Genomic DNA, 25,054 nt, shown 5'->3' on the forward strand with positions numbered 1-25,054 from the left:
CCCCAGGGATTGATGAGATCCAGCCAGAAATGCTAAAGGCTCTGGGTGTTGAGGGGCTGTCATGGTTGACAGGCCTATTCAACATCGCGTGGGAGTCGGGTACAGTGCCAAAGGAGTGGCAAACCGGGGTGGTGGTTCCCCTGTTCAAAAAGGGGGACCAGAGAGTGTGTGCCAATTACCGGGGTATCACACTTCTCAGCCTCCCTGGTAAAGTCTACTCCAAGGTGCTGGAAAGGAGGGTTCGGCCGATCGTCGAACCTCAGATTGAAGAGGAACAATGCGGAACAAAGAAACTGTGGGAGGTGCTGCGGGAGTATGGGGTAAGGGGGTCTATCCTCAGGGCCATCCAATCCCTGTACTCCCAAAGCGAGAGCTGTGTTCGCGTCCTCGGCAGCCAGTCAGTTTCGTTCTCAGTGGGTGCTGGTCTCCGCCAGGGCTGCGCCTTGTCACCAATCCTGTTTGTGATATACATGGACAGGATATCGAGGCGTAGTCGTGGTGGGGAGGGGTTGCAGTTCGGTGTTCTGAGGATCTCGTCACTGCTTTTTGCAGATGATGTGGTCCTCATTGGATCATCGGCCTGTGACCTTCAGCACTCACTGGATCGGCTGGCGGCCGAGAGTGAAGCGGCTGGGATGAGGATCAGCACAGCTAAATCTGAGGCCATGACTCTTAGCAGGAAACCGATGGATTGCTTACTCCGGGTAGGAAATGAGTCCTTAGCCCAAATGAAGGAGTTCAAGTACCTCGGGGTCTTGTTCGCGAGTGAGGGTACTATGGAGCGTGAGATTGGCCGGAGAATCGGAGCAGCGGGGGCGGTATTGCGTTCGCTTTACTGCACCGTTGTAACGAAAAGAGAGCTGAGCCGCAAGGCAAAGCTCTCGATCTACCGGTCGATCCCCCCGTCAGAGTTGGTCAATGTGGCCCGGGAAAGGGAAGTCTGGGGCCCCCTGCTTGAGCTGCTCCCCCCGCGACCCGACCCCGGATAAGCGGACGAAAATGAGATGATGAGATGAGATCAGGAGACGGACACTGGAAGCTCTTTGCTTTAATCCTTGGTTTCATATCTTTAAACAGTGATCCATCACAGCCTCTTGCAACACTCAAAAATCAAATTACAATGAGAGCAAACAAAAGTCTGAAAACAAAGTCATTAAGTTAGGACTGAGGAGAAGGGTTGGACTTAAAGGGGAAGGATATCCTATTGGTGGTTAAAATATCACACAAACGACCCTTGTACATTCAACCTGCAAACAAGGATAAAGTATTCCCCAACCGTTCATACAAATTAACCATTGCACCAAATCCTACGCAGAATTAATCCTATAAAAATTTACCTGTGTAAAACAGGCAAAGCCATTCTATGGGTTCCTGCATTAACTGGTGGGCGGTCTGATCAACATTTAATGTACAAGATTAGTAAAAGTAAAGTGACTGAATCAAGAAACAAGAAACCCAAACCAGCAGTCTGTGACTGGTGGAGAGGTCTAGTCGATAGGTGTTTCTCCTAAAGATCTTCTCCAGCCAAGCAAGGCAAGCCAATCACCGGTCAGCACTGCCCTTTGGTTTTCCATGGTTCCCGTCTGTGTTGGATATGATGCCACCTGCCAGGGACTTGAAATCCCAGGTAAAAAGGGAAGACTGAATACCATACACACCACTGTGCAGAGCGTATAAAAACCTGTCTCCCAATATTTGCAGGAGCCCTAATACTTGATTCTGTAAGACCCTAATTATCGGGCATGCCCACACGCGCAAGCAAACACATACTCACGCACGCACATGCACACAAACACACACAGCTACAACAGTTCTGGGTAGCATTAAATTCATATTTGCGTAGCATCAGAGAGTGGTGTCTCTGTGGACCACTGTCCCTCATGAACAACCCTCACCTCCCAACTAGCTAAAACTGAGGTGTACTCCCACTGTCAGCCCCCACCCCAGTAAGTTCACGGGTGAAGAATGAATGCTTGTGGTGGATAAGTGGATCTCAGGCTGCGCTGTCGGCCGGCAACCTGCAGGACGCTTGTTCTTGTACTTTGTTCTTTTGAATGATTGTAGTGAACCAAATCGATTAAGATTATAAGAGAGTACTCAACATTTGAAAGTCAACCTCAAAGTTGTTGAATTCTTCTAGTTCTAAAACTACTGCTGATCCCAGCGCCCCCTGAACACCAACTCTGTCCTGAACTGGCTGGAGAAGAGACATCATCGCTGTGTGTGTGTGTGTGTGTGTGTGTGTGTGTGTTTTATCGCGTGTGTGTGTGACATCTGCACAGAAGCTTGTTGTTGTTTCACTGCTTGATTCAAACACCCAGGCTGGCCTCCCAGTAGTGGCCGTTTGGGTCTGGTATTGCTGCAGGCCTCAGAGGCAGCATGCTGCTGGCCACCAGGAGGACTAGCGAGAGGCAGGGACGGAGCAGGACCCCACTAAGGAAGCACACTTTAGGAACAGGATAATGGCCGCTAATGCAAAAGGTGAAAGTTGACAGAGAGGTATTCCTCAAAATGGAGAAGAGTTTATTCAACACATTAGGCTTTCACAGTTGTGGAAAACAGCAGACCTCAGCAGGCGGAAGACCAGGATTATTCCTTTGTTTGATTTGACGTTCTTTTGTATTCTGATCATTGCATATCAGCATATATGAGGCCCCCCGAATTAACAAAGTGTGTAGTGGCCTGCTAAAACTGAACTGTTTTTCACAAATTTCTTAGTTTGTCGTAAGTAGCACCTATGCTCTTATGTCTGTGCATGATAATATAACTTTATTTTCTTAAAGGAGCACTAAGCGATGATTGTTATCTGTATCTTATCTCTGTTTAGGCCTGCTAGCTGTCGTGTAGCGCCCAACAGCGGCTGCTTTAGACGGAGGTGAGCAATAAGATGGAGAGATTTCCAACCTTTCCTTATTAACTTTGAATTAAAAGATGGTTACTAGCATCAGTACGCCTTATCATCTCCACCACCGTTGACCATTTTGATAAAAGTCCCTCAAGTGTGCATTATTAGAACCTTTCCATCCTTGGATTGGTTTTGAACTTAAAATAGGAAAAGTGTTTCTGTTTTTCTGTAGACCCCTCTGGCCCGTCGGGGCCGCGGGGGGTCGGGGCCGCGGGGGGTCGGGGCGTCATGGCCTCGAGGAGTCTGGGTCTTGGGGAGTTTGGGCCTCAGAGCGTCGTGGCCTCGGGGGGGTCAGGGCCTCGGGGGGTCGTGGCCTCTGGGGGTCGTGGCCTCGGGGGGGTGTCAGGGTCTCGGGTCCTAGGGGCCTCGGGGGGGTGTCAGGGTCTCGGGGCCTAGGGGCCTCGGGGGGGTGTCAGGGTCTCGGGGCCTAGGGGCCTCGGGGGGGTGTCAGGGTCTCGGGGCCTAGGGGCCTCGGGGGGGTGTCAGGGTCTCGGGGCCTAGGGGCCTCGGGGGGGTGTCAGGGTCTCGGGGGCTAGGGGCCTTGGGTCTTGAAGAAGCGAAGGAGGTGAAGAGGAGAAGAAGCCATGTTTGGCCGGATCAAGGAGCAGCAGCCGGCCGCCCCCACCTCAACGGAACCGCTGCAGGGCGTAGCGCGGGCCCTTGGAGTCCCGGACCTCGATCTGGAGCCAGAGGGACAGAGCACATCTCAGAGAACAGACGGCACTGGGGAGAAGGGCAGTTTACAAAAAAGTGTGAATGGATTGAAGTAGGCTACGGCCCTCTGAGACGGTGGCTGTGATTAAGGGTTTACAACTTCATTGAATTGAATGACTGTTTGTGGGGAGGTGACCATATAGGAGCGGGGTACTGAATTGTTGCACGGCCATTGTTCACATCCTGTTCATGGGGGACGGGACAGGAGGCCTCAGGTTGGGGCTGTGTGTGAATATGAATGGGATTTTAGTATCGCATGCTGATAACATGTTTCATTGAGATATGAAGCGACGCTACATTTCTACACCAATGCCATGGCCCATGCTGCGATGCTCAACTTGTTTCAGTGGTAGACACCGGCTAATTACGACGTTTCTTGCTGAGACTTAATTCTTCGATTAGGAATGAATTACAATGAATTAATTTGGTTGTTCTTTCCTCAACATGTTGAAGTCGTTTGTTGATCAAGTGTGTGGATTAAATGCGTGAATAAAAAATAAGGCCACTGCTGCTTGGGGTTCATCAGTTGCATCTCTGCAAGCCTCTTTATCTGTGCAGAAATCGTCGTATGTCCAGACCACACACTATAAAATAGGACCTGGAATGCAGCTGGGTCCTATGTGTGTCTGAAAGAGACTCCTTGAAGGGAGAACGAGTGCTTGGTCACCCGGGTTGAATGTGTGTGTGTGTGTGTGTGTGTGTGTGTGTGTGTGGGTGTGTGTGTGTGTGTGTGTGTGTGTGTGTGTGTGTGTGTGTTCGTGTGTTTGTGTTTGTGAGTGTCAGTGTGTGTGTAAATGGCAGGATAATAATAGTCTTTCGGTTTTTGTGTCTGCGTGACTGTGCGCCCATTCGTGCCTGAACTATGTCTGTGTAAGTGTAAATGGCAGGATAATAACTATATAATAATTATTAGACTTCTTGGTGACTCATTGTCTAAGCATAGCAGTTTAATAAAAGGGGATAGGCCTAAGGGGTTGAGCGGGGAGACTGAGCAGCAGCTCCCGCTGCTCTGGCATGGAAATCTATTCAAAGTGTCGAGCCGTGCTGCGTTCCTACCCCCATGCCCAGGTCCATGACTACGGCCGTACCCTGTTCTTCATTCACAGTCATAGAGAGAACCCCCCCATGCCCGCTACATGGCTCTATGGCTGGGCTCCCCGGTCTTTATTCACTCTCATATTTGGTGACCAAACATCCCCAGGTGATGCGAGGCGGACCCCGGGCACGGCGTTGGACCAGTGCTGCTCATCACGGGGAGGAGAAGAGCAGTCTCAGAGCGAGCTGAGAGAAGGCTCAAGGGGAGGAAGCGGTGAAGGGTTGGTCCTCCTTCCCTGTGAGCTCTTAACCTCGATGTCTGAATTTTACTGTTGAGGACAGACGTTGGGACCAAACTTAAAACTAACGGAAAAAACTACAGGTCTGATTATGTTTTGTGTGCACCTTGCCCGGTCCAATTCAGTATACGGTTTTAGTTTGTTGCAGTGGTTGGACTCCCCTGGCAGTTAACTGGCCAGCCCCCCATCACCGTAGACAACATTGAATTTGTATTGCATACACTTAATGATTTGAAATGTTCCCTGGAAGCAGGGATCCCCACCTCTGCCTTCTTAAGATTTCTTCCTTTCTAATTGCTGGAGTTACTTCTTGCCGTCAGGGGGGAGTCATACATCTATGGCCTTTGAAGCCCTTTGAGACTAACTGTGATTAAGGGCTATGCAAATAACATTGAATTTAACTGAAATTAATTTAATTTAATTACAGATGACTTCTTGAAAGTCAAGGACAAACGATTAAAACTGTATCGCTCAAAAATGATAATATTACGTGGTCTTCAGTTACACCTGTCTCGACTTGACATGAATGCATCACTCTTACAAACTAATGGGAGGCAGATTGGGAAGCAGGACTCAGAGGAAGCCAAATCAAAGGCTAAAACACTAGGCTGCCCCCACATGGCCTGCTGGTTTCATCTGTTGAAATACATTTTGAAGGACTAGCCAAAATTACAACAAGAATGGGAATATTGGGGTTTGTTGGAGTTTCCTACAAAGTGCTCGGACCAGTTCTTAAATGAAACCATCCAAATTGATGGTAGGAACCATCATTTTTTAATCAAGTACCGGTCTATTCATATTTTATTATTATGTTGTTTCATTAAAATTACAAGATATTTGTACTTCAATCCTACATTTTGAGAAAATCTTTCTGTAAATCTTTGTTGGTTAGTTTTGTGAACCAATGTTAGTACAAGCCCATGCGCCTCATTTCCATAGAGTTATACATGGAAAAACCTAGAGTCAAGTCTTACAGCCCAATGCACAGGATTAGGGCTAGGGGTTGGGTTAACCAGGGGCGCTGGAACTTATGAGGCCGCGAATCCAATGACCAACCCACTTTTCGTGAAAAAAGTAAATATATATATATTCTTTTTGTATTGATGAAATATTTAGTTTCTTAGAAATGTTTTGGCCTAATATTTTAACTGGCCTGCTGGAGGTGGTATAGTGGGGCTAGTAGAGCAAGTGCAATAGGGAACGGAAGATGCGCGGACGGGAAGACTTTTGTTTGTGACTGGCAAATGGTGTTTATCAGAAAATAGTTTGGCCACAGACTAGCAGAAACCTGCAGAGAACATAGGACTACAAAAGTGAAAAAAATTAAAAAATTCAAATTTTTGACACTAGTCAAATCACACGTGGAAAGGGTAAACTTTCCGAACTGATAAGGGCTGCTGTGGGCGAGCTGTCATCATGCATCAACAAAAAAAGAGCATCTGGCTTTAGCCCAGCCTTCTAAGCAAAGTACTTAGTTTTGTAGGCTACGAAAGCTTAAATTATTTGGGTAAAGCTCAAGTGAGGGAGGCTGGGTCCTTTGTGCTTCAATCATTTCACCATGTAGCCTATCTGCTCCGCGGAGAACGTTTCCCTAAAATAGGCTACCGACTCGTTAAGTTAATTGAGCCAGGTAGAGATGGGATATGTTGGTTTAATGCATGTTACGCCCAAAACACAGCTATGACTGACAATTGATTGTAAAGCTATTTCTTATGGCAACATTAATTCCATCTAGGTCAGACTAGGTGGCGGCAGGCATGTCGCATTGCAATTTGGGGATGAATAGGACTAGAGGTAATTCAATTAGTAAACGTGTTGGAGAATCCGACCCACCACAGCTTCAGCTGTCAGCTCAGATAGGAGACCACAAAACGCATGAAGTGGATATAGTCTACCCTTTATCCTACGTTACATTTTGAGGAGCAGCTTGCCTAATCATCTGATGTCTCTAGGTTTTAGTAGCCTACGGACTGAGACAGTCACAAGCATCAAGAACAGAATAGGATGATCTCTTTCACTTAATTCCAGTCCAACTAACAAAATAACAGGAATTATATGTTTGTGTCGGTATATTACGCCCGAGACACCAAACATTTTTTCTTCCTATTGCAAGTGGGTTTTCCCCGATGATTACGAAGGCTAGTCAAAACCTCTGTTCTAGAATCATTCATCGGTAAAAATATTCTCGCAGCTGGAACCACCACGGCACTTAGGTCAGGGAATTCCCTCTCGTTATCAAAGTATCACAAGTCCTTTTTCCATCAAAAAGATAATGCGCTTTAAAATGATGCGCATCAAAAGTTAGTGCGACATATGTGATGGAAAAAGGGTTATATCGCTCTAACGCCGATTTTTTCGCACTAAGTTAATTCGCTCTGCAGAGGTGGTTTTGGGAAAGTTCTAGCGACATAAAAGTAATGGAAAACGGCTGAAGCGATATAGAATGTCGCGCATGCGCATTGTTGATGGAAAATCATCTAGCGGGTCAGAAAAATGCGCTTCAACACGGGGCATTGTGACACAATTTTAATTCGCTATAATCATTCTGTCGATGGAAAACCGTTTAGGCGCTTCTTATGTCGCTACAAATTAATTCGCTTTAAGAGTTAATTCGCTTGAAAATCTGATGGAAAAAGGACTACACTGATCATCTCAGACTGTCAATGCCAAAAATCTCACCACCGGCATGTTTGTCACCGCCCCTCGTAGTTTTTTATTTTCAATACCAAGCCTGCAGCTTTAGCTAGTCAAAAATGTAGGCTATTAATTAGGCCCGGGTAACGGACCCGGGAAACGGACTGATTGAGACATCATAGGCTGAGGAGGTGTCACGCGCTGTTCGACACATGCACGCGCATTTGGCCCCTCCACCACTGAAATCATTCCAGCGCCACTGGGGTTAACCCTAGCACAAACACACAAGTTAACCCTAGGGTTAATCCTAAACCTAACAAACATTTCAGAGAGCTGCATTGTTTCTATCAGACCCTTGCACTCATCTCATCCTGAGAAACAGTCTCAGCTTTCTCTTCACGTAGTCTTGCTCTGTTTGTGCAAGACGTTTTATGCATGTTTGTCAAATGCAACAACGTAGATCATTTGGGCAACAACACACATTAGTTTGTATTATTTGATTTGTATTCTTTCCTTATCTTTTACCCCATCAGCTAGGCAATTGGCTAGATGTTCGTCTTTCACTCTTACACTGGGCACAATTGCAAGCACACACGCACACACACATACACACACATACACACAGACACACACATGCTCCTGCAAAATAAAGCAAAAGCTCTTAAACATAAGCAAACACATACACACTGCTGCAAACAAAAAGAGTATATGCACGCCTACACACACGCACGCATTAATGCATGCACACACACACAAACACACACACACACACACACACACACATACACACACACACACACACACACACACACACACACACACACACACACACACACACACACACACACACACACACACACACACACACACACACACACACACACACACAGGAGAGGCCCAGGGGCCTGCTTTGTGCAGAGTCCTCAGTGGAACTAATTCTTCAGAACGACGGCTTCTCTCCGTTCTGGGTGGACCATTCTTTATAGAAGTGCAGCGCTGCAGAATTTTCATTTAACATGCTTCAACCTCTGCTCCCCCCCCCCCCCCCCCCCCCCAGACGAAAACCCTCTAAAATATACCTTGCCCATGCACCGTTGAACTGGGAGTAAATTTAAAAGAGAGAAACCCTTTGAGATGTCAGTGCTACGTCTCATTTCAGCAGGGCGGAGATGGACAGGTAAGAAACGGGTTCCCTGCTTCATGACCCCCAGTGTGGTCAGTGTGGCTGAACTGATCCTTGTGTATCACTCTCCATCCGCACACTAGTACATGTTTCACTCCTCATCAGCACACTAGTATACTTATCACTCTAGATTAACAACATAGTATATTTATTCCTCTAAGCTTTGTTGTACTGTTTGAGGTTCTCTTTCCAGACCAAGCTCCTAGCTAGTGTTCCCCTGGGCTCCTTCCTAGGGCTCTTGTTATTCTAAAGTTTACTTCCTGAGATTAATTTGACATTTTTCCATGTCCAGCTGATGGGGTCAGGGTTAGTCATAACTTGGCTGATGTAAAAGGGGCTTAAATGACCTAAACTACATCTATTTGAGCATACAGGTAATTGAACACTTGAATTGATTACAGCATTCATAATGGACATACATAGAAATAATTTAAAAGTGATAGCAAGAATGCATGACGAATAGTGTTAATCAATAATTATGATTCTGAAGAGTATGTTAGTAATAACGTAGGTCAGCGATAAAACATTCATAGACTTGATTATAACACACACACACACACACACACACACACACACACACACACACACACACACACACACACACACACACACAACAAGCTTAACTAGGAGACCATGCAACATAGAACCCGACAACAATGAAAACTCACCCTCGACACTGCAAAATCTGTGGAGACAGAATGAGATTGGTCTCAGTCATCAGACTATCTTTCCCCTGTTCAATCATTGCAAATGGATAGACAGACAGAAATACATACATAGATACAGATATAGAGAGACAGACCGACAGACAGACAGACAGACAGACAGACAGACAGACAGACAGACAGACAGACAGACAGACAGACAGACAGACAGACAGACAGAAAGAAAGATACATACATAGATACAGATACAGACTCTAAAGGGATAGAGACAGACAGAAAGAGATACAGACAGAAAGATACCTACATAGATACAGAGATAGAGACATACAGACAGACAGATCCATACATCGATACAAAGATAGACAGACAGACAGAGAAGCAGACAGACAGAAAGATACATATACAGAGGTAGAGAGACGGATATAAATATATCTAAATAGACAGACAGACAGCCAGCAAGATACATCCATAGATACAGAGATAAGGAGCTAGACAGAAAGCCAGACAGTCCCATCACCTCTGCTGGCCATCCTGAGTTCCTCCAGAAGGAGCCTGTCCTGCCGGTTCCCCAACACGAAGGCCAGGAAGGAGAGGATGAGGCCGTCCAGGATGCCGATGATGGCCAGGATGTAGGACCAGCGCACCGAGCAGTTCCCCAGCGCATACTTCCCAGAGTCCTCGCCACACATGTCCCGGATCACCTCCGCATCCCAGCCGTCAGGGAAGATGATGCAGCCAAACACCAGACACAGGGCTGTGGACCGGGGTAGGTACGTTAGAGATGAGGACAGCACCAGGCTGTTGACCAGGGTAGGTACCTTAGAGATGATGACAGCACCAGGCTGTGGACCAGGTGGAGGTAGCTTAGAGATGATGGCAGCACCAGGCTGTGGACCGGGGTAGGTACGTTAGAGATGAGGACAGCACCAGGCTGTGGACCAGGGTGGAGGTACGTAAGAGATGATGAGAACCATGGTGACACTTGCACTGTGTTCCTTCACCCACAAGCAGTGTCTAGTGGTTGATTGTAATTTCCCATATGGGGGGACAAGAATAAATCCATTTAGGCCTCTTTAGACTGTTATGATTGAAGCGTCAGATGGGACTGTATAGAATCCATCCTGGTGAGGTCTGGTCTGGCTCATTAGCCAGTCTAGACACGATCGGTTGATAAAAGTGTAACTGAGGCATGGCGAGAAAGAATTCCCTGGATGGATTGACTATAGGTGTTTCATTCTTTTAGCTTTCTGGTTTGGGTATTTTATAATAAGTTGATAGGTGAGTAGGAAAGTGACACAGTGCAGGTTTAAACGGGGAGTGAACCCCCATTTTAACACTGGTGACAGTCCTAAAGGTTTCTGAAAAAGCGGACTTTCATAGCACATAGGAAGTGCAAGCGGCTATCAAATCCCACGTCACACTCTAATGAGTGAGGTGTGCAGTCAATAGGGAATGACCGATCTTTACATCTCCATCGAATGTCGCAGAATTATTATTTCAAAGGGAATTTACCCTATTTATAAATTTGAGTCAAAACCGAAGTGGTCACTCACTTTGAGACCCAAACCCCTTTGAATCATGTCGACAAATTTTGCCATCTTGTCAGCATAATGCGTGTAAAGGAGAAAGAGATAATGGAGGAGGAGAGTATGGGATGGAAGGAGAGGAGGAGGAGGAGAGGAGAGAAGGGGAGGAGGAGAGGAGGAAAGGAAGGGAAGGGAAAGGAGGGGACGAGAGGAGGGGACGAGAGAACGGGAGGAGAGGAGAAGAAGGGGAGGGGAGGAGGGGAAGGGAAGGGAGGGGAGGAGAGGAGGGGTGGAGGAGGAGGGGAGGGGACTGGAGGAGGGGAGGAGGAGGGGAAGGGAGGGCAGGAGAGGTGGGAAGGGGAGGAGTGCGTGGAATGCAATTTGTGTCTTAAACCTGTCCTGCCTCTCACTGTGCTGACTCACCGATTTCTCTCCCTAAGAGATTTCGGTGAGCGAATAAGCAATCTATCACTGAATGTGTGTCTTCCTTTAGGCGTCGCAGTAAAACAGCATCAACATTTTCCTTTGCCTTTGTTTACAGTTGGCGAGTTCATCCTGAACTTGCCAATACAACCCCCCCCCCCCCCCACACAGACACACACACAAAGAAACACACACAAACACCCCCCCACAGACACACACACACCAACCATACATACGCACACACACACACACATACACAAACACACACACACACACACACACACACACACACACACACACACACCACATATACACACACACACACACACACACACACACACACACACACACACACACACACACACACACACACACACACACACACCACACATACATATACACATGCACCCCTCAGGCAAGCCAACTCTGTGTTTCCTGCTGGTTGGTTTGAAGCTGATTTGGACCGAGGTGAAAGAGCTATAATTTAATAACGCGGGGTGATTTGAATGATTATGGTATATTTAAATCTGTGTATGGCTGGAACATGTCTTGTTTTTCTGAAACTACTAAATATATATATTTTTTAACATTTTAAACTACATGCGAAAACAAACACTCACTGTACTTTCTTAAATTACATCATAACTCCACGGCCTTATGAGGGCACATCGAATGTTGGGTTGGCCCAGCCGCTGAGCAGTGCCCAACAGGGCCACATGGTAGGCAAAGGCAGGCAAAGGCAGCCAAGGGGTGTGGTGTTGGATGGGAGGTACTACTCTAAAAGCTTTGTCATAGAGACCACGCCCCACTCAGGTGTCTCAGCTTACCACTCAGGTGTGCTGAGTTAGCCCTGCAATCAGGAGGCCTTTTAACTCCACCAGAACAAGCTGAAGACAGACTGGCTGGAGGAGCGTGTGGAGACCAGACACACTCTAGGCCAGTCTCGTGGTAAGAGGCCTGTGGCCAACCCTCTTGACCCAACTGAGGCCTTGAACCCAAATTAAATTACGTCCAAGTGGACCGAAGGATTGTTACTTTGATTTGTGTCAATTGTGTCATGCTAATACGAGAGAGAAGGCCTGCAGCTGGAGAGGAACCCCTAAAACTCCAAAGAGGAACCAAGAGCCCAGCCAGGGTGAAGGGGTCAGTGGCAGGGACCACAGACCCCACTAAGCTTGGCCTGTCTCTCTCTCTCTCTCTGCCCCCCATAGCAGGAAGAGCCAGACAGAGCACCCTGACATCAACCGCCGACCTGGTGAAGATTTGAGTTGCTCCCCTCCTTTTCCCCGCACCTTTATAAATAAATGTCATAAGTTTGATTTCACCTTTTTTGCCCACTTATGGTGGAGGATGCGGGCAGTCTGAGTCCTCGCTATCAGTGGGTAAACCGATCGGGATAGAGCACGTCCGAACGAAGAGGAGAATGATTGTAGCTGAGCTGAGTTGTGCAGAGTAAGCGGAAGACAAGAGCGACGACCACGAGATGTGCTGGCCAAACAGACGCTGGATGATGACATAGAGACGTATATTGCCTTGTTTGAAAGGACTGCAGCAAGGGAGAACTGGCCAAGAGCAGCATGTGCGAACAACCTATTGCCCTTCTTGACTGGGGGAGCGCAGAAAGACTACGGTAGGGTCACAACGCCAAGGAGTATGTCACGCATACTAACTTTAAGGCCAACAGAGGGAGAGAGACCAGTGGCAATGCTGTGAGCACGCCAACAGCCCGGACACCGACTGGCTGGACCGGACAGACGGAGAGGCAAGTACCAATGCCTCCTCCTCGGCCACTGTCCTTTTCCAGTGGCCAGGAGGGACACCTAGCCAGAGAGTGTCCGAACCGGGATGAACCGATGCCTACGGCCGCATCTACGGGTGGTAAGGGCTTCTTCAGCCAGTCCCTATCTACCTGTTGGGCCCAACAGGGGGCCCCAGCCCCAAAATGTCCTGTGAAGATAGGTGGGAGAGACACTCATTGGTTTTGGAAGCATGGTCTCTCTCGTCAGGCCGCAATTCGCTGGTGCCACCTGGGGAGAAGAGATCTCCGTCTCCTGCATCCATGGAGACACCCGGAAGTATCCAACCTCGGAGGTCCAGGTTATCACCCTCCAGTCCTGGTGCTTTTCGGCCGAGACAGCCTGCCCTTCTCCCACTATTGGCCGGGGAATTGAGGAACCCAAAACGGCGAATCCGAAGACGCCCGGTCGAGGCGAAGGCCTCCGACACCCAGCTGACTTGCGCAGCCGTGTCACCCTATGTTAGCCCTGTTGAAACCAGCGATGACGATGAGGATAGGCCCCTCCATAGGCAAAGTACAGCAACAGATCCTGGACGTGCAGCTGAGGAGAAGGAGCCCCTGTAAGAGATACAGTCAGATGAGGTATTCTCAGAGTTTCCCCAAGTCGAGGCGGATGAAACTCTTAGGCCTGGACGATTCGGCTCAGCCCAGCTGCAGGATCCCAACCTGACCCAAGCCTGGAGAGATGTCCAAGTGATCGAGGGCCAAAACCAGGATGGGTTGAGTCAAGTGTCTTTTCCCCATTTCATGGTTAAGAATAAGCTGCTGTACCGAGTATCACAAAAAGACTCTGTGAACTCAGAAATCTGTGAACTGTTGCCTGTCCCCAGAAAATATGTCTCAAAAGTGTTGTACCTAGCACACTCCCACTTACTAGGGGTGCATTGAGGGAGAGAGAAGATCGATGACCGTGTTCTCAGCCGCTTCTACTGGTCGGGGGTCAAGAGAGCCGTGGAGAGCCGTGGAGCCAGTGTCAACAAGAATACTGTCGACACTTCGGCGAGTGTCAAATCAACTTTCCTAAGGTAGCGTACCGAAATCCCCTAATACCCCTTCTCATCATTGAAACCTCCTTTAGAAGGATTGGCATGGACATTGTCGGACCCCTCCCGAAGTCTAGCAGGGGCCACCGCTATATCCTAGTCATACTGGATTATGCTACCCGCTATCCAGAGGCAATTCCCCTACGCTTAGCAACAGGAAGGGCGGTCGCCCGGGAGATGTTCCTGCTCTTCAGTAGAGTGGGCTTGCCTGAGGTAAAGGACACCGGTGGCGCAGCACTGCAGCGACCCGGGCTTGTGCTTGTTACTTTTATGTGTTTCTAAGTAGGGCTGTAACGATACGCGTATCAAACCGAAAATCGCGATACTCAAAGCCACGAACCTGTCTCGCGGTGTGAGAAGGCAGAAGCGCGATATGCCCTTTCTAACTCTTCGGTCAAATTGTCCGATTGAAATTTGCTAATAATTTGTCTAAATAATAGTCTGCTGACAGCGCCCCCTCCTATCGATGCCGTAAATATGTGATGAGATGCCCTCTCTGTGATCACAGCTCTCCGTGGCTACGGAGGATTGCATTTCTCCACAGCCGTCGAAGTCCTCATATGCGATATGAACGACATTTTCCAGAGTGGGCCAAGCGCGAAAAAAATTGCCCTTGTGATCCTGTCTCTATTGTTTTGTGTGATTTGACTGGCAGTTTGTCTGCTTATAGGTCGGAATGAAGCGGCCAACGATTATTGACAGGATGGGTACTTTATTCTACCAGACTCGTTCGCTTCTTCACTAGACACACGCGCTACCGCACGCTCTCCTCGCTCGTCCACTCACTCGCTGACGTCACTCACACACGCATACGCACACTGCCATTCTCGCGCATACACATATGCTACTCGTAACACTATGCCTCGTTATTGCGACGTTCATGTTTTTCCTCATCTATTGAAAGTTAGGCTATTAAACATATTGCATTCTATACGGCCTGATTATGTCATTATTTAAGCTACATAGCCTAATAAGAAGCGCTAATAAGGATATTTGAATAAACCAACCAAACAGTTAAAGGGGCCCTATTATGCCTACCAGCAAAAAGCATCCTCCAACTGCAATCTTTGGTTATTTCTTTATTAATTTGGCTATACTTTAATAGTATTCTTTCGGTTCAAATCTGTTCAGTGTTCCAAATTATTTGTTATTAAATGTTACATTAAGATAATTGGTATTTAAGTGTTGTTTAAATAAAATGCTTTTTAAATTTAAAAGAATCGTGGGATCTAAGTAAATCTAAGTGTTCGTACCATAGCGTTCCGTTTGTTTGGTTGTTTTTTCTTTAAAAACGTGTTTTGGTACTTGTGGCTTTATGTGAAGCTCATCACGGCATGAATTGACAATCGACATACAAAGAACTCGGCAGTCCGAACCACAATTGTTTGTAGCCTGAGCCTCAACAATGGAAGCAAGTTTTTATATTGATGAGGTCAGAAACATAAGGCAGCGCCGAGCTAATAGATAGGCCTGCCGTGTGTCGCTCCACGCGCGTGTTAAAGACAATTCCCCTCCTTCTGCTTCATAGTTACCATACCGAAATACTTTAAACAAATAAAGTGAGTTAAAAGCGATCCGGTTTGAACACCTCTTTTCAAGAACACGACATGAGGCACCGAAATGTGCGTTCTTATTCGATCTCGTTACAACCGTTTACGTCGGAACCGGTTCCCTACCGGAACTGAGTTTCGGTGCTCAACCCTAGTGACATGTGGTGTAAACAGTTCATTGTGAAAGAAACCATATGCAGCCCCGATGTAGAACTGCTGGGTTTATCCATGAGACCTCACTACGTGCCTAGGGAGTTTGGCAACATCATCATAGCCACTGTTTATGTTTCACCCAGCGGCAATGAAGGCAGAGCTGCTGCGTACATAGCAGAGTGTGCACACGAACAGCTGCAGCGCACACCCGGAGCTTCTGGTTTCTTTTTGGGTGACTTTAACCATTGTAAACAGATTGTAAAATGTGACACAAGAAATAACGATTCTAGATAAATGTTATGGCAATATAAAGGGGGGCTACTCCGTAAAACCAAAGCCCCCCCTTTCCAACTCAGATCACAACACCATACATCTAATATCCGCATAAAAATCCCTTTTCAAATCAAGCAAACCTGAACATAAGACGGTTAATGTGTGGTCAGACGACGCAATTGAGACATTAAAGGGGTGTTTCATGTGCACAGATTGGTCCCTGTTCCATTCACTAGAACTGGATGAGGCTACTGTAACTATAACAGACTACATAGAGTTTTGTGTTGGCAATGTGGTGCCCAAGAAAAACGTTGTAGTCTACCACAATAAAAAACCCTATGTAACAAAAGAAATAAAAGACTGTATAAATAGGAAAAAGCAGGCCTTTAGAAGTAATGACAGAGCAGGGCTGTCAGTTGTCCAAAAATAACTCAAACAACTTCTCATTAATGCAAGAGAACAACATAGGCAAACAATGGAACATAACCTCCAAATGTCAAATAAAAAAAGACTTTGGGACACAATGAAATCAGTCACTAATATGAACCCTGCAAAGAAAGAAATAATCACCATGGACGAGCACCAAAAATCAAACGAGCTGAATGACTTTTACCTGAGATTCGACCGTGAAAACTTCTCTCAGGAGTGTGTCCCTGCCAGACACTGTTGACACCTGCTGCCTGGAAGTCGATCCCACCAGCATCCGCCATCTCTTTAGTAGAGTACGTACGGGCACTTAACATTAACATTCACACAGTTCCAGCTCTGTGGAAAGAGTCAATTATAACTCCAGTGCCTAAAAAGCCCTGTGCCACAGTAAACAATGATTTCCGTCCCGTAGCTCTCACTTCGATTGCTATGAAATGTTTTGAAAAATTTGTTGTGTCACTGCTCATGAAGGATGTCAAGCCAAAATTAGTACCAGTTTGCGTATAGGCAGGAATGCAGTACTGATGATGCAATCCTTTGCACCTTGCACTTTATTTCCAAGCACCTTGAGAACACAAAAGCTTATGCTAGAATTGTATTTGTTGATTTCAGCTCAGCTTTAAATAGAGCAAATTCACATACTCTTAGAGAAGCTCAAAGTCATAAGTGTAAACACCCCCTTGATCAAATGGTTTTACTATTTTTTTAACAAATAGAACACAGCAAGTGAAGGTCAACAGAACACTGTCAGACACCAAAACACTGCAACACAGGAGTCCCACAGGATTGCGTATCACCAACACTGTTTACATTGTACACCAATGATTGTAGGACTGTGCACCCTAACAACTATATGGTGAAATTTGAGGACGACCGTGCTCCTGAGCCTTCTACACAAGGATATGGACCCCTCTGTGTACCAGGATGAGATAGACCTATTTATTAAATGGTGTGACACCAACAATCTTATGCTAAATGTGACCAAAACACAGGAAATGGTTTTGGATCTGAGGCAAGTGACTGACCATGAGCCAGTGGTCATCAAAAATCAGGAAATCACCCACGTATCCTCATATAAGTATTTAGGGGATCTACTCTGCTGGAAGACACATATTGACAACCTGTGTAATAGACTGCAACAGAGGCTATATTTTTTGCGAAGATTAAGATTGTACGGCGCAAGCAGCCACATCATGATGATTTTCTACCGTGCCATTGTAGAGAGCATCATTAGATATGGGATCACCTCATGGTTTGGCAACCTAACCGTTAAACTAAAAAGCAAACTGGCCGGCATGCACAAAACAGCAATGAAAATCGTAGGGAGGAAAGAATATGAGCCTATACAGAGCATCTATGAGCAGGCAGTTAGGAAAAAAGCAAAGAAAATTATTTCCAACTCCCAACACCCACTCTTCCCTGAATATGAAACCCTGCCATCAGGGAGAAGACTCTGTGTGCCGCTATGCAAATCTAACCGCCTTAAATTATCATTTGTCCCAGCCTCCATTAAGCTGACGAACAATGTGCAATAGAATAATGTGCAATAAATAGGTTAGCACTTTAGCACATAGCACTTTAGAACTAAGCACTTTAGCACATAGCACTCTATCTATACGTTCTAGTGCAATAAAAACTAGCACTTTATCCCCATACTGTAGATTTCTATGCTATACAGCAAGGTGCAATTTAAGTCTATCAAGCTCCATGTTCTCGATGTTAAAGTTGGTTTTTCTGGTTGTGTTTGTGTCTGTGGTTATGTTTTTGTTCTGTTGTACTCTTTGTATGTTAAGAAAGCAATGATGCGCTTTGCCCAAGACAAATTTCCCCACGGAGACAATAAAGTTGAACTTTGACCTTGACCTTGATCCTCAGACAGATGGACTCGTAGAAAGGTTCAATCAGACCCTAAAGCACATGCTGCGTAAAGTTGTAGATGTGGATGGTAAGAATTGGGATCAGCTGCTACCTCGTGTTCTTTTCTCCATACGTGAAGTCCACAAGTTCCACAGGATTCACCGTTCGAAGTGCTGTGCGGACGGAGGCCCCGGGGCATGCTGGATGTGGCCAAGGAAGCCTGGGAGCAGCAGCCATCCCCAGCAGCGCAGTGTTGTGGAGCACGTGGAGCGGATGCACCACAGAATGACCCAGGTTTGGCCCTTGGTTCGTGAACACATGCAGCAAGCCCAGGCACAACAGGCACAGGTGTACAATCGAGGAGCCCAGGTGAGAGAGTTCGAACCAGGAAAAAAAGTCATGGTCTTGGTCCCCACGAATGGCTGCAATTTTTAGCCAAATGGCAAGGGCCTTATGAGTTAATGGAACAAGTGGGACCAGTGAACTAGATTTTTTTTTTGTGAACCTTGTTACAATTTTTCTTTTTGACCATTTTAAATATAAAGAAGCGGTCAGATTGAGCAGCATTTCTCTAACCTTCCTTCGGCCAATATGACAGGTTGGCCGAAGGAAAGTGCCTGGTCCAGTCCTATAGTGTTGGGAAGCCCGATGGTAGCATTAGGTTCTGCAATGACTATAGAAAACTTAACGAGATCTCTCTATTCGACACTTATCCTATGCCCCATGTGGATGAAGTGGTCGAAAGGTTAATACCTGCCCAGTTCATCTCCACACTAGACTTAACCAAGGGGTGTTGGCAAGTGCCACTAACGCCACAAGCAAAGCCAAAGACTGCGTTCTCGACACCAGACATGGCCTTCCAATACCGGGTCCTCCCATTTGGTCTTCATCGGGCCCCGGCAACTTTCCAGAGGCTCATGGACAGGGTGCTACGGCCACATCTGGACTATGCAGCAGCTTACCTCGATGACATCATTATCCATAGCACGTCATGGGATATCCACCTCCGGCACCTAGAAACTGTCATCCAGGCCTTGCGGGAAGCAGTCATGACAGCCAACCCTGCGAAGTGTTCCCTGGCCCTGGAGGAGGCGAACTACCTGGGGTACACTGTGGGACGAGGAAATGTGAAACCCCAAGAGAAGAAAGTGGATGCCATAGCAACCTGGCCCCAACCCCAGACGAAACGACTGTTGGGGACCTTCCTAGGGTTAATGGGATATTATCGACAGTTCATTCCGAACTTTGCCTCCATAGCTGCCCCCCTTCATGAGCTGACAAGCAAAAGTGCACCCAAACGGGTGAAGTGGACGGACAAGACCAAGCTGGCCTTCAATCATCTGATGATGGCCCTGTGCAGAAACACCTGACTTCAGCAGGAGGTTTGTGCTACAGACAGAAGCATCAGAGGTAGGACTTGGGGCAGTCCTGTCCCAAATACATTACGGCATGGAATACCTGGTAACCTTTGTCAGCCGTAAACTACAGCCACATGAGAAAAACTATGCAACCATAGAAAAAGAATGCTTGGCAGTTAAATGGGCCATTGAAAAATTATGCTGGGGCGTGAGTTTGAAATAGTAACTGACCATGCTCCATTGAATGGCCCATAACAAGGATAAGAATGACAGAATAACCGTTGGTTTTTACACCTGCAGGACTTGAAGTTTACAGTGGAACACAGGGCAGGAAAGCTTCATGGGAACGCTGATGCCATGTCGAGAAGGGATGATTGCTGTTGGTCTGTCGCTCCCCACCGTGGATCAGAGCTGAGGCTGGAGTTATGTGATGGCTCAGCTGCTGAGCAGTGCCCCACATGGCCACATGGTGGGCACAAAGGCAGGCAAAGGCAGCCAATGGGTGTGGTGTTGGATGGGAGGTACTACTCTAAAAGCTGTATCATAGAGACCCCGCCCCACTCAGGTGTCTCAGCTTACCACTCAGGTGTGCTGAGTTAGCCCTGCAATCAGGGGGCCTTTTAACCCCACAAGAACAAGCTGAAGACAGCCTGGAGGAGCGTGTGGAGACACACAGGCCAGTCGCATGATAAGAGGCCTGTGGCGAACCCTCTTAACCCAACTGAACCCTTATAATGAAATTACCGGTTGACTGTTTATTTGATCTGTGTAAATTGTGTCGTGCTGATACGAGAGAAGGCCTGCAGCTGGAGAGGAACCCCCAAAACTCCCAAGAGGAACCAAGAGCCAAGCCAGGGCGAAGAGGTCAGGACCACAGACCCCACTAAGCTTGGCCTGTCGCTCTCTCTCTCTCTGACCCCCATAACAGGAAGAGCCAGACAGATCACCCTGACATCAACCGCCGACCCGGTGAAGATTTGAGTTGCCTTTTTCCCCCCTCCCTTTTCCCCGCACCTGTTTGATTTCACCACAAACCCTGTTACTGCCTGTTTCTGTTCCGATTGGTTATCCCACTGTTGAGCATCACAGACCAGGCGCCCACAATGTGTTAAGCTAAGAAGACTTCAATAGTCATTAAGAAATTATACGTGTGTGTGTGTTGGTGTGTGCGTATGTGTAACTATGAGGGAGTGTGAGGAAGAGGAGACAGTAAAGAGGGAGTTGATATGAAAGGCTCATGAAGAAGCAAAGGGAGGAGAAGGGGAGAGAGAGGGGGGGGGGGGTTGTGGCAGGGTTCGATGAATGGAGATGGGCCTGTTGGTCCGTGATTGGTAGAGAGGGTCCTGAGGGCCATCCAATCTTTGTACTCCCAAAGCGAGAGCTGTGTTCGTGTTCTCGGCAGCCAGTCAGTTTCGTTCTCAGTGGATGCTGGTCTCCGCCAGGGCTGCGCCTTGTCACCAATCCTGTTTGTGATAAACATGGACAGGATATCGAGGCATAGTCGTGGTGGGGAGGGGTTGCAGTTCGGTGGTCTGAGGATCTCGTCACTGCTTTTTGCAGATGATGTGGTCCTCATTGGGTCATCGGCCTGTGACCTTCAGCACTCACTGGATCGGCTGGCGGCCGAGTGTGAAGCGGCTGGGATGAGGATCAGCACCGCTAAATCTGAGGCCATGACTCTTAGCAGGAAACCCGTGGATTGCTTACTCCGGGTAGGAAATGAGTCCTTAGCCCAAGTGAAGGAGTTCAAGTACCTCGGGGTCTTGTTCGCGAGTGAGGGTACTATGGAGCGTGAGATTGGCCGGAGAATCGGAGCAGCGGGGGCGGTATTGCGTTTGCTTTACCGCACCGTTGTAACGAAAAGAGAGCTGAGCCGCAAGGCAAAGCTCTCGATCTACCGGTCGATCTTCGTTCCTATCCTCACCTATGGTCATGAGGGCTGGGTGATGACCGAAAGGACGAGATCGTGGGTACAAGCGGCCGAGATGAGTTTTCTCAGAAGGGTGGCTGGCGTCTCCCTTAGGGATAGGGTGAGAAGCTCAGCCATCCGTGAGGAACTCGGATTAGAGCCGCTGCTCCTTTACTTAGAAAGGAGTCAGCTGAGGTGGTTCGGGCATCTGGTAAGGATGCCCACTGGGCGCCTTCCTTGGGAGGTGTTTCAGGCACGTCCAGTGGGGAGGAGACCTCGGGGAAGACCCAGGACTAGGTGGAGAGATTATATCTCAACACTGGCCTGGGAACGCCTCAGGATCCCCCCGTCAGAGCTGGTCAATGTGGCCCGGGAAAGGGAAGTCTGGGGCCCCCTGCTTGAGCTGCTCTCCCCGCGACCCGACCCCGGATAAGCGGATGACGATGAGGATGATGATGAGGTCCTGAGAACAACGTTAAGCATGATTGGCCTGGTTCAACAACTGCCTCAGCAAATCAATGTCATCACAGAGAGGACTGTACCATCTGACCAGAGTGGACTGAACTATCTGACCACAGAAAGGACTGTAACATCCGACCACTGAGAGGGCTGTACCACAACACAGGACTGTACCAGACTGAGCACAGAGAGGACTGTACCATCTGATCACAGAGAGGACTGTACAATCTGACCACAGAGGACTGTACCATCTGACCACAGAGAGGACTGTACCACCACAGTGAGGAATGTACCATCTAAAAAAACAGTCCTTCGGACGTCAGAGGAGGACGCTGAGAGGACGCTGGCGTGAATTTCGCCGCTTCTTAGCCTCCTTAGCCTTCTAAACCCTCCAAACTCGCCATAATTCCTAGCCTTGATCTGCCCTTCTATATCGCGGGTCCGCACGTCTACAGTGTTGGAACTTACCTGGTTTCCCTGGATTTCCCTGGATTGCATCGTCCTCCCGCTAGGTAGATAGCAGCCGCGTTAGCCTGCTGCTATGGGTGAGCGATGTCTGTCTACAAATACTCTGCTGCTGAACTCGTACAACTCAATACTCTCTCGCTTCCGAACTGCCTTAAGGTCATCAGATCTTTCTGCCTTCTCCGTCGCCCTCGTTACGTCCATAGGGCCGTCCGACACAAGTTTGTTTACATGGACACTACTCCAGCTGTTTCCGCAGTTCGCTATGCACTACAGCGGCAACGCTTTCAAAACAAACCACGCCCACGGGCCGTCAACCTGGGTTCCCTACTCAGTATCAATTGTGGCGTAACCCCTGTTGCAGCTTCCACTAACAGGGATGCCACATTTATGCTACTGAACACTCGCTCACTCAATAACAAAGCCCTTCTCATGTATGACATTATTCAGGATAAAAAGATCGATTTCCTATGTCTGACAGAGACATGGCAGAGCCAGCAGGACTTTCTAACCCTCAACCAAGCTACTCCCCCTGACTATGCGTACATTCAAAAACCCCGTAGCCTGGGCCGTGGTGGTGGACTAGCTGTTATTCATAGATCCAATATTCAGGTCAAGGAATTTCCAGTTACCTCCACTTCCTTTGAGTGTCTCCATTTTGCACTGGCAGGCACTGCACAGCTCCAGGTTCTCCTCATTTACCGGCCCCCTAAAGCCTCCACCCACTTCCTGTCTGAGCTTGCTGGGCTGCTTGCCACCATCTGCCCTATGTACCCATCCACCATTCTACTAGGTGACTTTAACATCCATGTGGATTCAGCCAGCTGCTCATTTGCCTCTGATTTCATGACACTTCTGGATTGTTTCAGTATTTCACAGCATGTGATTGGTCCAACCCATACCAAAGGGCACACCCTGGACCTAGTGTGCTCCACTGGAACCACCCCTGGCCACCTCCAGTGTGAAGACCTGGCAATATCAGACCATTTTGCCATTTCTTTCTCTGTCTCTGTGCCCGCACCCCGTCTCCCCAGCAAACGTACCATCACATTTCGGAAAACGAAACAGGTGCACACTTCTGTGCTGTCTACCGCCCTAGCGACCCACCTGGCCACACCCCCTCCTAACACCACTGTGGACGGTCTGGTGGAACTCTACAACACAGCTCTCTCCCTCAGCCTGGACTCTGTTGCCCCTCCCATAACCCGGCAGGTCTCCCTCTCTCGCCCCGCCCCCTGGTTTACTCCTGAGCTTCGCCTCATGAAGGCAGCTGGCCGCCAGCTTGAGAGGCGTTATAGAAAATCTGGCCTCACTGTACACCAGGAGGCTTACAAAGACCATGTCAGGGAATACAAGGAGGCCCTCTCTAAGGCAAGGATACTCTACTACTCCAAGCTTATCAATAACCAACAAAACCACCCCAAAAAACTTTTCTCAACCATCAACCGTCTCTTGCGCCCCCCTGACGCTCCCCAACCCTCTGACGCTCTGGACCTGTGCTCCCGGTTCCTGGAGTTCTTCCACAACAAAGTGGAGACCATTCACAACCACCTCCTCCAACACTCTCCGTCACCGTCTCACACTGACCTTCATCTTGGTGCCGACACCCTGCAGTGCGGTCTCTCCGCCTTTGCAACACTGGACGCTAACCAAGTGCACGACTTAGTGTCCCGAGCTAAGTCCTCCTCCTGCAAGCTGGACCCCATGCCCACCTTCCTGGTGAAAACCTGCCTACCTGTTATCTGCCCCTTCATAACTGCCATCATCAACTGCTCCCTTGGTTCTGGTGTGGTGCCCGCAGGCTTTAAAACTGCAGCAGTCATTCCCACCCTGAAAAAGCCCGGTCTGGACCCTGACGACCCCAACAACTACCGCCCGATCTCCAACCTTCCTTTCCTAAGCAAAATCCTGGAAAGAGCAGTGGCTTCCCAGCTCCAACACCACATGGCCCACCATGAGCTCTTTGAACCCCTTCAGTCTGGCTTCAGAATTCACCATAGCACCGAAACTGCCCTCATTAAAATTACTAACGACCTCCTCACTGCCGCCGACAATGGCCTCATCTCCATTCTTATCCTCCTCGATCTCTCAGCAGCCTTTGACACAGTATCCCATTCCATCCTCCTCACCCGTCTTGCGGAGCTCATTGGTCTCAGTGGCTCAGCCCTCTCCTGGTTTCAGTCCTACCTCGCCAACCGCCAACAATACGTCACCTTGGACGATGCCACCTCCACCACGGCACCAGTCAACCATGGTGTTCCCCAGGGATCGGTGCTCGGCCCTTTATTATTCACCATTTACATGCTCCCCCTTGGTCAAATCATCCGTCATCATGGTCTCAGTTTCCACTGCTACGCTGATGATACCCAACTATAT

At 48.1% G+C, this 25,054-nt stretch overlaps 1 protein-coding gene across 1 annotated transcript in view; it reads right to left on the reverse strand.

The window, feature by feature from the left end:
- Positions 1 to 1,032: 1,032 nt before the first annotated feature.
- Positions 1,033 to 25,054, reverse strand: part of lhfpl4a (LHFPL tetraspan subfamily member 4a) — a 35,233-nt gene continuing 11,211 nt past the window's right edge. Inside the window, exons 2-4 of the mRNA XM_030374963.1 lie at positions 9,953 to 10,189; positions 9,439 to 9,455; positions 1,033 to 3,585 (exon numbers count right to left, since the gene is read on the reverse strand). Of these exons, the coding sequence (XP_030230823.1) occupies positions 3,532 to 3,585; positions 9,439 to 9,455; positions 9,953 to 10,189 (308 nt within the window). The 3' untranslated portion in view covers positions 1,033 to 3,531. The remainder of the gene's footprint in view (positions 3,586 to 9,438; positions 9,456 to 9,952; positions 10,190 to 25,054) is intronic.

Source organism: Gadus morhua, chromosome 13, assembly GCF_902167405.1.
Source record: "Gadus morhua chromosome 13, gadMor3.0, whole genome shotgun sequence".
Lineage (NCBI taxonomy): Eukaryota > Metazoa > Chordata > Actinopteri > Gadiformes > Gadidae > Gadus > Gadus morhua.